At 57.0% G+C, this 12,992-nt stretch overlaps 1 protein-coding gene across 3 annotated transcripts in view; it reads right to left on the minus strand.

The window, feature by feature from the left end:
• AFAP1L2 (actin filament associated protein 1 like 2) overlaps positions 1-12,992 on the minus strand; it is a 98,072-nt gene that overhangs the window by 13,002 nt on the left and 72,078 nt on the right. For all 3 annotated transcript variants that reach the window (XM_042908039.1, XM_042908040.1, XM_042908038.1), the window contains exons 5-8: positions 11,733-11,823; positions 5,756-5,961; positions 4,441-4,620; positions 1,198-1,287 (exon numbers count right to left, since the gene is read on the minus strand). In XM_042908039.1, the coding sequence (XP_042763973.1) occupies positions 1,198-1,287; positions 4,441-4,620; positions 5,756-5,961; positions 11,733-11,823 (567 nt within the window). The remainder of the gene's footprint in view (positions 1-1,197; positions 1,288-4,440; positions 4,621-5,755; positions 5,962-11,732; positions 11,824-12,992) is intronic.

Genomic DNA, 12,992 nt, shown 5'->3' on the forward strand with positions numbered 1-12,992 from the left:
GGGGCGCCCGGGTGCCTCAGTCCGTTGAGCGTCCGACTTCGGCTCAGGTCATGATCTCGTGATTCGTGAGTTCAAGCCCCACATCGGGCCCCATGCTGACAGTGTGGAGCCTTCTTGGGATTCTCTCTCTCTCTCCTTCTCTGCTCTTCCCCTGCTCACTCTCTCACTCTCAAAAAAACTAAAAAGAAGGGACTGTGCCACTAACACATCACTAACACATCAGGCTTCAGGGAAGGGCCAGCTTGCCTGCACAAGTTCAGACCACGATTTGAACCCTGGCTGGAACGCGCTCCATCCAGGCCTGGTGCTTGACTTACAAGCCTCTCTGGGCCCTGCGGTGCATGTGTTTCAAGAGGGATAACATCCCCATCTACAGCCCTGGGGCTGCTAGAAGACTAGAGACTTTCCAGAAGGGTGTGCTGGCCGCCGCTGCTGTTAGAATGTGAAGCACTCAGAATATTCCAACCAAGCTTCTCCCAGAGAACCACTTCCTCCAGACCCCTGGGTAACAAGCTGAGGATCTCCCAACCAACGGGACTGGCCTCAGGCGGTGGCTCGAGGACTGACATACGTGACCGGGTTACTCCATGAGGAATGGCCAGTGCCTTCCCGATGAACGGAGCACCTCCTCCCTACTCGAGCCATCCACGTACCCTCTGCCCTCTCCCCTGCCGGGGCAGGGCCACCCAGGGTGAGACCCAGTGACGCCGCTCTGTGCATACCCAGGCTCCGGGGCACCTACCTGCAGATTCTTGGGGACACGGAATGGGAAGCCTCAGGCGATGGCCCTCCCCTCAGCCAGCACTTGGCCCTTAAACTGGAGCCCCACAGCTCTGTGCGAATGAGCAACGGAGCCCCTCTGGCTGGAATCAACCCAGGACGGTTCTCCCAGCCCGGAAGCTCTACTGAAAGTAAGTGCAAAACAAGGGCCTCATACCACGAATTTCCCTGATTAAGAATGGAGGGCACGCTGACCTTTGTTCCAATCGGCTTCCTGCGCCCAAGCAAGAAAACATTTCGGGTTTGTATCAACTTCCTCAGTTTTCCTGCCAACCTGGGAACCACTGCCCTTATCCCAGCATCGTACGTTTCCCACTCATGGGGCTGAGGTGCGAAAGCAAAGGTCTGTTTCATGCTTGTAACGTTCACGGAGGAGAAACAGGACGGCACTCTCCTCCAGGCAGGACAGAGGCTTACTTTCGGGCCGCTCAGGCGCTGGGCGTCTGGGGTGTACTGATTTCCCTCGGGTGCTCCTTCTGCAGGCAGGCCACTCACCTCCTGGATGACCTGAAGGAAGAGAAAGCCGTCAGCGGAGTCGCCTGCTGGCCGGTACTCACAGCCAGACGGCAGCTGGAGCCCCTGGAGGGGGAGCGGCTGGAGGCGACAGGCGACGCACAGTTTCCAAGGGACGGAGACCCTGCCTCTCACCCCTGGCTCCCGGCCCGTGACCGGACAGCCTGCGGTGGGGGCGTCCCGTTCCGTGGGCCCACTCCCCTGCAGACCCCCCCCCCCACCACGTTCCGCTGGTGGCCGCTTTATCGCAAAGCCTAAAGATGCCCCAAGCCGCCAGCCCTCAGCTCTGCCAGCCCCCTTCCTGCCCTCATCTTGGGCAAGATAGGCCGTTTGGCCACGGGTCTGATGAAGAACTGCCCTCCCCCCGCCCCCGCGGCTTTTCGGGAGCCATGGAGCTTGCTGCGGAGAGCCAGCACGCTGCTCAGGAAGCAGGCCTGCCAACGGCCTTGGTCCGGCACTGGCTGTCCATCCAGACTCACCTGTCACAGTCCACCCCCCCGGAAGGAGCCTTTTAACTGGGGGCAGGGGGGGTGCTGGGCTGGGGGCACCAGGGTCAGAGGCGGCTCTGGCCACTCTCAGAACCGCTGTTCTGAGCCCGGAGCCACCTGGGGGATTTCCAGAGGGTCAGAGCCCCGGGCAGCCACCAACAGCCCTCTGGGCTCAGCAAGAGTACGTTCAGAGACCCTCCCTTTTCGGTGGCTGCTTAGAGCAGTTTATAGAGACAAGTTCAAAATGAGAAAAGCCGAAGAACAAAAGGAAGAAGGGCGGTGGGGACGGGGGAATACACAGCATTTCTCGCCTCTCCCATGGACTCCAGTTCGGGACGCTGGTCCACACGGCGGACCAAACGTGCAACGTAGTGCCGTGGGAAGAGGGCAGCACCAGAATCGGCCCGCCAGCTGCGTGATCACGGGCCTAAGCTGCAGTCACCACGTCTGTGGGATGGGACGACACCGACACCACCGGGCGGCTGTGAGGACTCGGTAAAGGACTCGGCACAGGCCAGGCACGTTCATTACCATCCTCATTAGCTGGGGCCTGGATATGCGGACCCCTTCGCAAGGGAAGCATGCTAAGCCTGGAGTCCAGACTCGAGGGCTTCTCTGGGGGAGCCCCGCCTTGTGCTTTCCTTTTCTGGGGTTCTCATCCCATATCTGCATTTCCTGTTCTCCGCCACCTACTGTCCCTAGAGCCAGGCCCATCTCTGTGCTCACCTGACCAGGGAGGAGAAGGGCCTCTGTGAAGGCCCACAGAGAGGCTGTGCCTTCTGAAAGTATTCTTGTCTTTGAAACCAGGGGCAGGGGTCTCGAGATGAGGGCATGAGAGTTGGGAAGGGAGGCTGGGGTCAGAGGAAGAGCAGGTGAGTGTGAGCAGTCAGAGGAACAGCACTGGGAGCAGGAGTAGCGTGTGTGTGTGTGTGTGTGTGTGTGCGCGCGCGCGCGTGCAAGTGTGTGTGTATCTGCAAGTGTGTGTGTGTGTGTGTGTGTATCTGCAAGTGTGTGTGCATGTAAGTATTTGTATGTACATGTGTGGATGGGGTAGAAGGCACCTATGGTGAGTGCCCCTACACTGGACATGCATCAGTGTGGCTGTGATAGAGGAGGTGGGGAGGGAAGGAAAGAGGAAGGGAGGGAGGGAGGGAGGAAGGGGAGAAGGGGGGAAGGAGGGAAAGATGGAAGGAAGAAAGGAAGGAAGGGGAGAAGAAGGGAAAGGAAGTGGGAGGAAGGGGTGAGTAAGGGGGGAAGGAGGGAAAGAGGGAGAGAAGGAAGGAGAGGGAAAGGGTAAGGAGGGAGGTAGGGGGAAGAGGGGAAGGAAGGAAGGGGGAAAGGAGGGGGGAAGGAGGGAAGGAAGTAGTGAAGGAAAGGGGAATGAAGGGAGGGAGGGAAGGAAGTTTGGAAGGAAGGGGGAAGAGAGGAAGGGGGAAGGAGGGTAGGAAGGAAAGAAGGAAGGAAAGAAGGAAGGGGAGAAGAAGGGGAAGAAGGAAGGGGGAAGAGGGGGGTAAGGGGGGAAGGAGGGAAAGAGGGAAGGAGGGAAGGAAGGAGAGGGAAAGGGGATAAGGAGGGAGGTAGGGGGAAGAGGGGAAGGAAGGAAGGGGGAAAGGAGAGGGGAAGGAGGGAAGGAAGTGGTGAAGGAAGGGGGAAGGAAGGGAGGGAAGGAAGGAAGTTTGGAAGGAGGGGGGAAGAAGGGAAGGGAAGGGAAGGGGGAAGGAGGGAAGGAAGGAGGGAAGGAAGGAGGGAGGGAAGGAAGGGGGGAGGGAAGGGGGAAGGAGGGAAGGAAGGAAGGAAGGAAGGAAGGAAGGAAGGAAGGAAGGAGGGAGGGAGGAAGTTTGGAAGGGGGGGAAGAAGGGAAGAAGGGAAGGAAGGGGGGGGAAGGAAGGAAGGAAGGAAGGAAGGAAGGAAGGAAGGAAGGAAGGAGGGAGGGAGGGACCTCTCTGGCTCTGGTCTCACCAGGGGTCCTGCTGGGTCTGGAGATCCCTCTGCAGCTGTGGGCCCCTTCTTGGTGCAAACCTCATACCTTCTGGAATTGTCATGCTTATTTTTCATATGGGGCAAACCAGGTTTCATCATCACTGGGAGCTGTACCGTGTATCTGTAGGCAGAACTGACCAAGGCCATTTGTGATGGTAGAATAGAGGGCTGCGGTCACACAGCACCAGGTTTGAGACCCAATCCTGCCACTCACTGGCCAGGTGACTTTGATTGGTCATCTCCTCCCTCTGAGCCTTAATCACCACCCCTGTAAAATGGCAGTATTAACATCGCCCAGCGCCCCCCGCCTCCCCAGTGTGGTTAGGTGGGTTAAGTTTGCCAAGAGCACATGGCCCATGGTAAGTGCTTTACACGTGGCTGTGCTGTCGATTCTTCCTTAATAAGGAGGCTCGTGGTGCCTCTCTAGAGGCCAAAAGGCAAACGAGTGTCCCCAAGGGCCCAGCTCCAGGCCCGGTAGCAGGGTGCCGTGATCCCTTCGTTCCGAATGCTGGCTACCACCTGGAACACGGAAGCCCTGGGAGTTTGAAGGACTGTAGATCTTTTACCCTTGACAATGGCCATCCCTTGTAGAAAAAGTCAGGGAGGCAGAACTGAGGAGCCCCCCGGGAGCCCGCAGGGGAGCAGGCCCGTGTCCCCCCCAGCCCAGTGCCACCCTCACCCTGAGCCACTGCTCTGCTTGGTCCCTGCTCTGCAGGCCGAGCACGATCACATCGGCGTTCATGGGCGTGATCTTTAGCTTGTGCTCCTTCTTCCGCACTTGCTTCTCCTTGTGGATGACGCTGCTGCCCACCAAGTTCACGTCCAGCTGCGGGCTGTGGTCCTTGGAGGATTTGTAGCACTAGAAGGGAAGAGAGACGCCCTGAGGCTTTGCCAGGCCTGGCGGGGTTCCACAGCGGAGGGGCCGCGGGCACAGCAGGACCCCCGGGACCTGGGCGCTCCCCAGCAAAACCAAAGGTGCGGACCCGTGGCCTCGAATATCAGCAGCTCTTGTTCTCGGCACCAGAGTGACCAGGCTGATTGTCTCCCCTCCCACACCCCTCCTCCTTGCCAGTCTCGCCCAGGGATGCCCCAGACCCCGCTTATCCATGCTGCTCGAAGGTCCCTGTAGGCCTCAGCTTGCTCCTAAAAACATCCTCTGTAGCCAACTCTCATACTTCTGGCTGGACTCACTCACTTCCCTGCCTGTCTACATTTCTTGCTTAGCGCCCTCAGGAAGGGGGCCGTAGGGAACCGAGACTAAGCTTCGTATCTGCTTAGTTCAGAAAATGATGTGTTAGTGAAAAAACACGGGGACTTGCTTCCCCTCCCAAAATACTTGGCCCCTCAATTTGTCACAGGTATAAAGGGCGTCCTCACGGGGCTGCTGAACAGGCTTACCAGAAAGAACATCTGCACAGAATCGGGCATGTTGTGAGTGGTGAATTAAGGGCACTTATAATGATTCCAAGGAACTGCAAATTAGGACATAAAACTGTGAATTTTAATTTAGAATCACAGGAAACAGGGCTGTGGTCAGAGTAACAGCTTCTGATTTCTTTAGGGGTTTTGTCTTATAATCAGTAATTCAAAATACTGTGACTTCTGAGACGATGCCTCTCATTCTAGTGCCGCACAGGTGAGTGCAGTAGCCAGAACTGGGGCTGGGGGAGTCCTGACCCGTGCAGCAGGGTGGGGTCAGGATGTGAGGAAGGAGCCCTCAGGCCGAGGGGACAAGATTCCTGGAAACCGTCTACGGGATGGGACTGGGGGCAGGGAGTGGTAACCCCAGCCCCCTCTGAATGACAGATGAAGGCTACTAGACCCTTTTAGTTGAGATAAGGCACTTTCGTTCACGCAAAGTTCTGCACACAATTTTGGGTTAGGAAGCGGAGAAAGCCTCCAGACATAAAAGGCTCTGACCGCCTAGTACCGGGGTCCATCTCCCCAACTCCCCCAAAGAGAAAAGACCGGAACGCAATGAGAGACCCACTGACCAGGAGCCTGGTGTCCTTGACGACGCATAGCTGCTTGGCCCACTGTCCCAGCCACTTCTTGCGCCACAGGAAGGCACAGATGCGGGCGTCGCGCATCAGCTCGATGCCGGCCTCAGGCGACGGCCACTGATAGGGGGCCGACTTGCCCTTGCTGTTTTCCTCTTCGTCGTAGGACTCATAGGAGCTGCTCACTGCCTCTCCGTCCTCTGCAAGGAAGAGCCACGGGGTCACGGACCCATCGGGCAGGGGCCATTCCAAACGTGCTCCGTCCAGGAGGGAGGGCAGCAGGCAGGGGCGGCCAGCGGCCTCCAGGCCGCAACGCACCTGCCTCGCTGTGCCCTTGAACCAGCCTGACAGCCACCAACCACAGACCTGGGCAGGCCTGGCCCCCAGATGTCCTCACTGAAGCTTCCTGGATGCTGCTTCTGGCCACAGACACGTAACTAAAACCAGGAGTCTCTCCCTTTTCCTCCTCAAATCTGTCACCCCAGACTCCGCAGAAACCTCCGACAAGACACTGCCCACAGGCGACTGTTCACGCTTCACAAGGCCAGTGCCCCCCCCCTCCACCCCCCAGGGCCTGTTTCTTCACGTAAAGGAAGAAGCAGGGGGTGAGTCTAGCAACAGGCATTCTATGGGCCGCAGGAAGGGCTCACCATCTGAGCCCAGGCTGGGCACGTGCTGAGCCTCCCACAGCCACCTGCCCAGCGGGGCCTGCTCTGTTCCTGGTCTTGTCCTGGGAGTGGGGGGGGGGGGGGGGGGGAGGTGGGCTATAGCTTCTTAGGGTGAAAGAAACCGCAGTCGGAAATGGCTCTGTGGGGAAGGCCGGCCGGCCCCCTCAGTCACAGCCCTTTCCCAAACCCACTTCCAGCCTCCCCAGACTCTGCTCGCTCTCCCCCACCCACTGCACACCTCCCTGCACAGACAGCCCCTTCTGCTGGCTTCCATTCCTACCCTTCCTCCGCCTCTGGCGACCAGCCCACCTCACGCGTGTGTTCCGTTCAAGAGAATCCCCAAGCTCACCAAGCACAAACTGTTCGATTCTGTACACGCTCCACGTGCCTCAGTTTCTGTCCTCCCCCCGGACCCTGTGAGAGTTGCTCTGTTCTCTAGGCCTCGCTGCGCTATTCAAGATCAACAAAAACTAGGTGAAGGACAAAGTCAGTAAAACCCCAAAAAGCAGGACACGGAGAAAAGAGAATCTCAGGATCTCTGGTGCAATCCCTGCCTCGGCACGCAAATCCTGTCTGTTGGAATCTCGGTGCTGCGCTGGCCTCTGCTTGATTTCCCCCCTGGATGGGGAGCTCACTATCTTATGAGCACTGGATACCTCCTTCTATTACTGGGTAGCGATAACAGAAAGTCAGGCCGCTATCTACTCCCCCGGGACTTCTACAGACATGCTCTGGCCCTTTGCGTCGCAGTGAATACACCTCCTCTACCCTCCCCCTGATCCCCTTTGGAAAAAAGTCAGCCTGTGGGCCCATAGCCTTCCCTTCTGCAGACGCCCCTTCTACTATCTGCACAGCCGGGGTCCTACGTACCAGGAAAACAGCACCACCTCTGAATTAAAACATAGAAAAACGGAATGAGGCCACGGCCACAGTTATTCCAGCTCCAATGCCAATGAAAATGTGCTTTACTGTTCCTAAAAACAACACCGTCGGTATTTTAACACCAGCCTTCTTTAAAAGCAGTGTGGTACTACTCCCTTTCACGTCGTCATAAAAACGTGGCACAGTTCATAATTTCACACGTATTAAAGAAGCAAAGATTGAAAGCCGTGGCGTAGCCAATGGGAGAGCCGAACTCTCCCACCGCCGGTAGGAACATACAGGAACGCAGGCCTCTCAGAAGACTACCCTGCAGCTTGTTGTTTTGTTTCGAGAGCCGTAAAAACACCCATGCCCTTTGACCCCCACAATCCCAGTCCTGGGAGTTGATCCTAGGAAACTAGTTTTTGTTTTTTTTGTTTTTTTTTTTTTTTAAATAAAGAAGCAGAGGGTGGGGGAGGTTACATGCGCCAAGATATTAAATCCAGGGCCATTTACAGTCAGCAGAAGGAGAGCAGGGAGGTGGGGAAGCATGACTGTATCCACTCTGGAGCATGCCCTGCGACAATAATCAAGGAGAACTCTGAAGGCCAGTCCTCAGCCCAGTAAATAGGATCTAAGTAAGAAGGCCCAATTAAACTGATATGTGTGAGATTTTATACCCACAGCTCGGTACTGAAAGGCAACAGGGAGAACTCAAGATAGCTGCTTTGACCAGGTGGGAGGAGCAGGGTGATTTTACTTGAAAAAAAAAAAAATGTCCTCATGGTCACTGTGGTATTATCTGTACAATAAGTGAAGTAAGAACGATACAATGTCACTGGGATGCCTCCTTCAGTAGCCAAACTTAATAGAGGGAGGCCTCCGAGTTTAGCACGAAGAAGTGGGCCGAACCCCCTCACTGGCTGTGCTTCTGGGGTCCCCCAGGTGTTCCGTGGAAAATTCTAACACCTGTCCATCCACTCCGGGGCGGTCTGCGGAAGCTGAGAACAAACAGCAAATCGCAGTAGCTCAAACTACCTGTAGCCGCACCGGGGGAGCTTGGGGCAAATGCACCGTAACTTCCTTTATCTCTAAGAGCGATCATAACACGGCCGTGAACGTAGGGCAGTCTTAAAGCAGGTACTTGGCTTCCAGGGGTCACGGGACGAACAGGAGTGACAGGCAGGATGCTCGGACGATTCCATCCCATTTCTGCACCCCTGGGGGGACCGCGCCCCAGCATGTGCTGCTGGAGGTTTTGGGGAACAGAGGGCAGAACCACCACGCGGCGTTCTGGTCCTTTGCCCACGCATGCGGATGCCAGCTGTGGAAGGCCGAGTAAGTCTCTCCTTCCGGAAGGACGACACATGCCGTGCACATGCAGGACCCATGCACAAGGCCCGTGCACAGGGCCACCCTCGGGGCATGCATCCTATTCCCTGAGAGCCAGGGAGCAGGCACCAAATCACTGGCATTCAGCTCCGGGGACAGGCAGTACCCAAGGTGATCGTGGCGTAAATGACTCCGTCGGGCACCTGGACCCATCTGGGGATTCCAGTGGGCGAGAATCCACCACAGTGACCTGTATGAGATCCAGAAGCACAGAGAAAGGCAAGGTGGAGAGACACAAGATGAAGAGAGGGACAGACCCAAGCGCGGAGGGTGACACAGAGAGACCCAGTTGTCCACCACAAGCCAGTACTTCCCCACTGGAGGGGTGGGTTCTCAGGAGAGGCCCTGGCCCGACCCAGGACATCTTTCCTCAGCACCTTCTCACCCAGAGATGACCACGTAAGTACTCGTCACCAGTGGGAGGTGCGTAGAAGGCCCCTCTGGCTGGTACTTTTAAGAAGCACGTAGGAATTCTCTGCTGTCTCTTTGCAGAGGATTCTGTGGCCTTAGAGGGTGGCTGAGCCCACACTGGAAGGCGGCTAAACTACCTGGTGAGCAGTGATCCCCACGTAGGACAGTTCACGAGAAACAGACGTGTGCTGTGTCACCATAACCGGGAAGGGAGGTTATCTGTTCCAGCAGCGGCCAGGTCCCCCACACGAGACATTACAGGCCAAGTAGCTGATGTCTCGGGCAAGGAGGCCTGACCCTCGTATCTCCTGCACAGGCCATCAGGGCGCTTACTAAGCTGTTGCTCGGAGAGAGGGACCTGCCTCATCAGAGCCGTGTGCGGACAGTGCTGATGAAGCAGGACAAGAGCCCAAGCAACCGCTCTCTTGAAGGAAGTCCGCAAAATGGCTGGTGGCCAGTGAACCAGGGCAGGGGGCAGGGGGCCAGAGGTCACTCCTCCCGGTGTGACCAGCACATCTCACCGCTCAAACAGGTGCAGGGGACAACAAGCAGGAAGTGAGGGCAGGCCGGCTTTCATATGCCGGTGATGCCCTCCCTTCGCGGCCCGTGTGACCAGTTCTCCCCAGGTCACCCCCGGTCCTTGTCCCGGCATGAGAAGGACAGGCCGTCGGCATTCTTCCTGCGCACCTTGCTGTGTTCACGCTGTCCCCATAGGGACGCCCCGGTCCCGGCTAAGACCAACCTGAATTCACAGTCGAGACACAAACCCCGACAAGCTTGAGCCCACTTGTTGATGACGAGGTGTGTGTCTGCCCCACAGACAGGCCCCCGGGAGCGTCTGGGAGGCAGGCCCCGGCTGGCACGGGCCACACCCCGGAGAGCCAGGCTTGCGAGGCTCAGAGGTGCTCGTCACGGTGAGTCACAGCTTCCTCCTTCCACACGCATGAGGATGGCCGCGCCGCACCGTCGGCTTTGCTCTGGAATCACAGCCCCGCCGGAGACGTGGCAACACCCCACACGCTCAGCGGGTTCAGGCTAAGTGATGTCCGCCCACAAACCAGGAGAATAAAATAACCTCCATCCAAACAGGCCCTCACCTCCCACACAGTTCCTGGGACCGGAGGCAGTAGGTAAAGTGTGGAGAAGGATCCGACGCGGCTCCAAGGGACCCGTCCCATGTGATCTCTGGTCCTGTTCCTTACGGAGCCGACAACACCCCTCTCCAGCCAAGTTCATTCCCACCACCAGGGACCCCTTGCCTCTTGCATCTGCAAACTGCTTTGTGCTCTCAAAGACCTTTCACTTATCAAGGAAAGGAGCAGATTGAGGTAAGAGGGGGGAGCGAGAGGGCCAGAGTCCAGCTGCTCAAGTGAGTAGGCCCATGATACTCTTCCTTCTGGAACTTTTGGGGCCTTTCTGTGCTAGCGAATCCCTACGCCAAGAGCACTTTCTTTTTTAAGTTTATTTATTTATTTTGAGAGAGTGAGAGAGAGCATAAGCAGGGGAGAGGCAGAGAGAGAGAGAAGGGGACAGAGAATCCCAAGCAGGCTCTGCACTGTCAGCGTGCAGCCCTACGTGGGGCCTGAACTCACAAAACCATGAGATCAGACCCGAGCCAAAACCAAGAGTTGGACACTTAACCAACTGAGCCACCCGGGCGCCTACCCCCTCCAGAGCATTTCTGATCTGAATCTCCCAGAATGAGAACCACTGGCCAAGGCCAGAGGGCTCCAGTGTGAGTCCTGCCCCTATGGCACAGGTCACCTTAATTCCTAAGTTAGGTCAGTCACTAAGTAACCCTCCAAAGGCTTGCAGTCTCATCAGAGAGAAGCCAAAGTCCTCACCATGACTGGCTGACTTCTTTACCCTTGTTCCAGCCACACAGGTCTCCTTGCTGTTCCTTAAACATGCTGAGCCCCCCCCCCCCCGCCCGCCTCAGGGCCTTTGCATGTGCTACATGGTCTGGAAAGTTCTTCCTGGAGGTCTCTGCCTTCCCCACATTCCGTTTCATTCAGGAACCAGCTCCAGGTCATGCTGTCAGAGAGGCCTTCCCTGTTTAAAATAACACCTTCTCCTGCCCCAACCCAGCCCCTATGCTTTCCATCCTAACACTGTATTGTCACCTGACATGCCCCATGTTTATTTGTTGTCTGTCTTCCCTCACAGAATCTAAGGGCTGTGACTCTGGACTGTCCTGAGCTCTGCTGAGCTCCTGACTCCCAAAAGCATGCTTGGCACACAGAGTGAGCACAGTTAACTATCAGGCCAACGGAGAGCCCCAGAAACAGCTCTGGCTCGGCCGGACCACATTCCCGTTGCTTACACGTGTCCCTGGACCGACCCACCTCTCCTCCATCACATTTCTGTGCCAAAGCCGGCACCGTCCAGATGGGAACGGCATCAGACACAGGAAACCAGCTCACCGTGGACCATCCCACGCCTCCTCGCAGGCGGCCTGGGTCTGCTGGGAGCTCTCAGCTCCCCACCAGAGCAGAGGCCCAATGCTCTGTGGCCAGTTCTCAACTCGGGCCACGCTCTCTGGGAACAGCAGCCCAGGCTGCCCGCGGCTTCCAGCACTGGCATCTGTGCAGGAAGTGACTGGACCCCCTACGAGTCCCAGCCCTGGCCCCGGGGTGTACCGTTGAGTGATGTGTCGTACGGCTCAGCCTCTTCATAGTAACCCTCTGGAGACTCAATCTTGGGGACGGAGAGTTGCTTCCGCTCTGGAATCTGTGGTATGAACAAACAAAATAAACATACTCAGATATGATACACTGAGAACAACTTGGAATTAACCCTCTGGGTGGAAGGAGGGGATTCCAGAAGAAGAAGAAAACCGTCTGGTTGGACTTCAAGTCGGCTGGGAGGGAGAACGTGCAATGCCATGGCTCCCGACAGCCACCACGTCCGCCGGTCTGCTGCCAGAGAAGGGCTGTGGGCGCGTTGCTGAACCCCGCGGAGCCTCAGCTTTCTCCTCTGCAAAATGAGGCTCAAATCCGCCCCCGCCCCAACACACACACAAAATGGCCTTGTGTACGTGATATGGAACGCATACAAACATCCAGAGCGTGTCAGGCCGCTGTGGCTTCTAAATAGCATCTACTTTCGAAAACGACAAGGGCTAATCAAGTACACACGGAGGAAGGTGACCTGGTGGGTTCTAAATCCTGAACTTTCACCATAATAAGTCCGACCACTCGGATGGATATTGGGTGGCTCCTGTGTCCAAGCTGCAAGGGAGGCGTCCGGATGTCCCGGAGTCACTCCTGACAAAGACTTCGCCAGGTGGTGGATGTTCAGGGCTCCCGCTCACGTGTACGGTGAGTCATGTCCTCATAGACATGAGGGCATGAGGGCGTGAGGAGCATTTACCACCACCGGGAGGACACGAGCTTTGAGTGGAGTCTCAAAGATGACCCCGAGCTTCTTATGTGGCACGAGCACGACTGGGGAGGAATAAAGAATATACCCAAACGTGCAGAAACGTGGAGCGTGCAATTCTGTACTCCTCCATTATTCTGTACTGTAAATGGTTTGGGAAAGCCCTTGTGCTGGGCATTTGGGGAACTTCGAATGAAAGCAGTAGAAAGGGGTGGGGGGAGACGGAAGGAGGGCGGCCAACGGAAAGACCCCACACGGCCCTGGGAGATGGGCCTCTGGACCTCGGAGGACTCCCTGTCCTGCCGGCAGGAGGAGGGGAGATCTAGAAACCCCTGCCTCTGAAACGAGCTCATGAAAACGAGGGACTTATCGCAGAGATGGCTCCCCAAGTCTTGGCCCCGGAGATGGTGGGAGAGCGGTCAGCCTGGGCCGGGGTCCCCATGGTACGGGACTCGGCATGGGCTGCGAGAGGGTCCACCCCCCCCCTCCTCCAGGGCAGAGCAATGATCCTGCGGCTG

The sequence above is a fragment of the Panthera leo genome, chromosome D2 (assembly GCF_018350215.1).
Source record: "Panthera leo isolate Ple1 chromosome D2, P.leo_Ple1_pat1.1, whole genome shotgun sequence".
NCBI classification, from domain to species: domain Eukaryota; kingdom Metazoa; phylum Chordata; class Mammalia; order Carnivora; family Felidae; genus Panthera; species Panthera leo.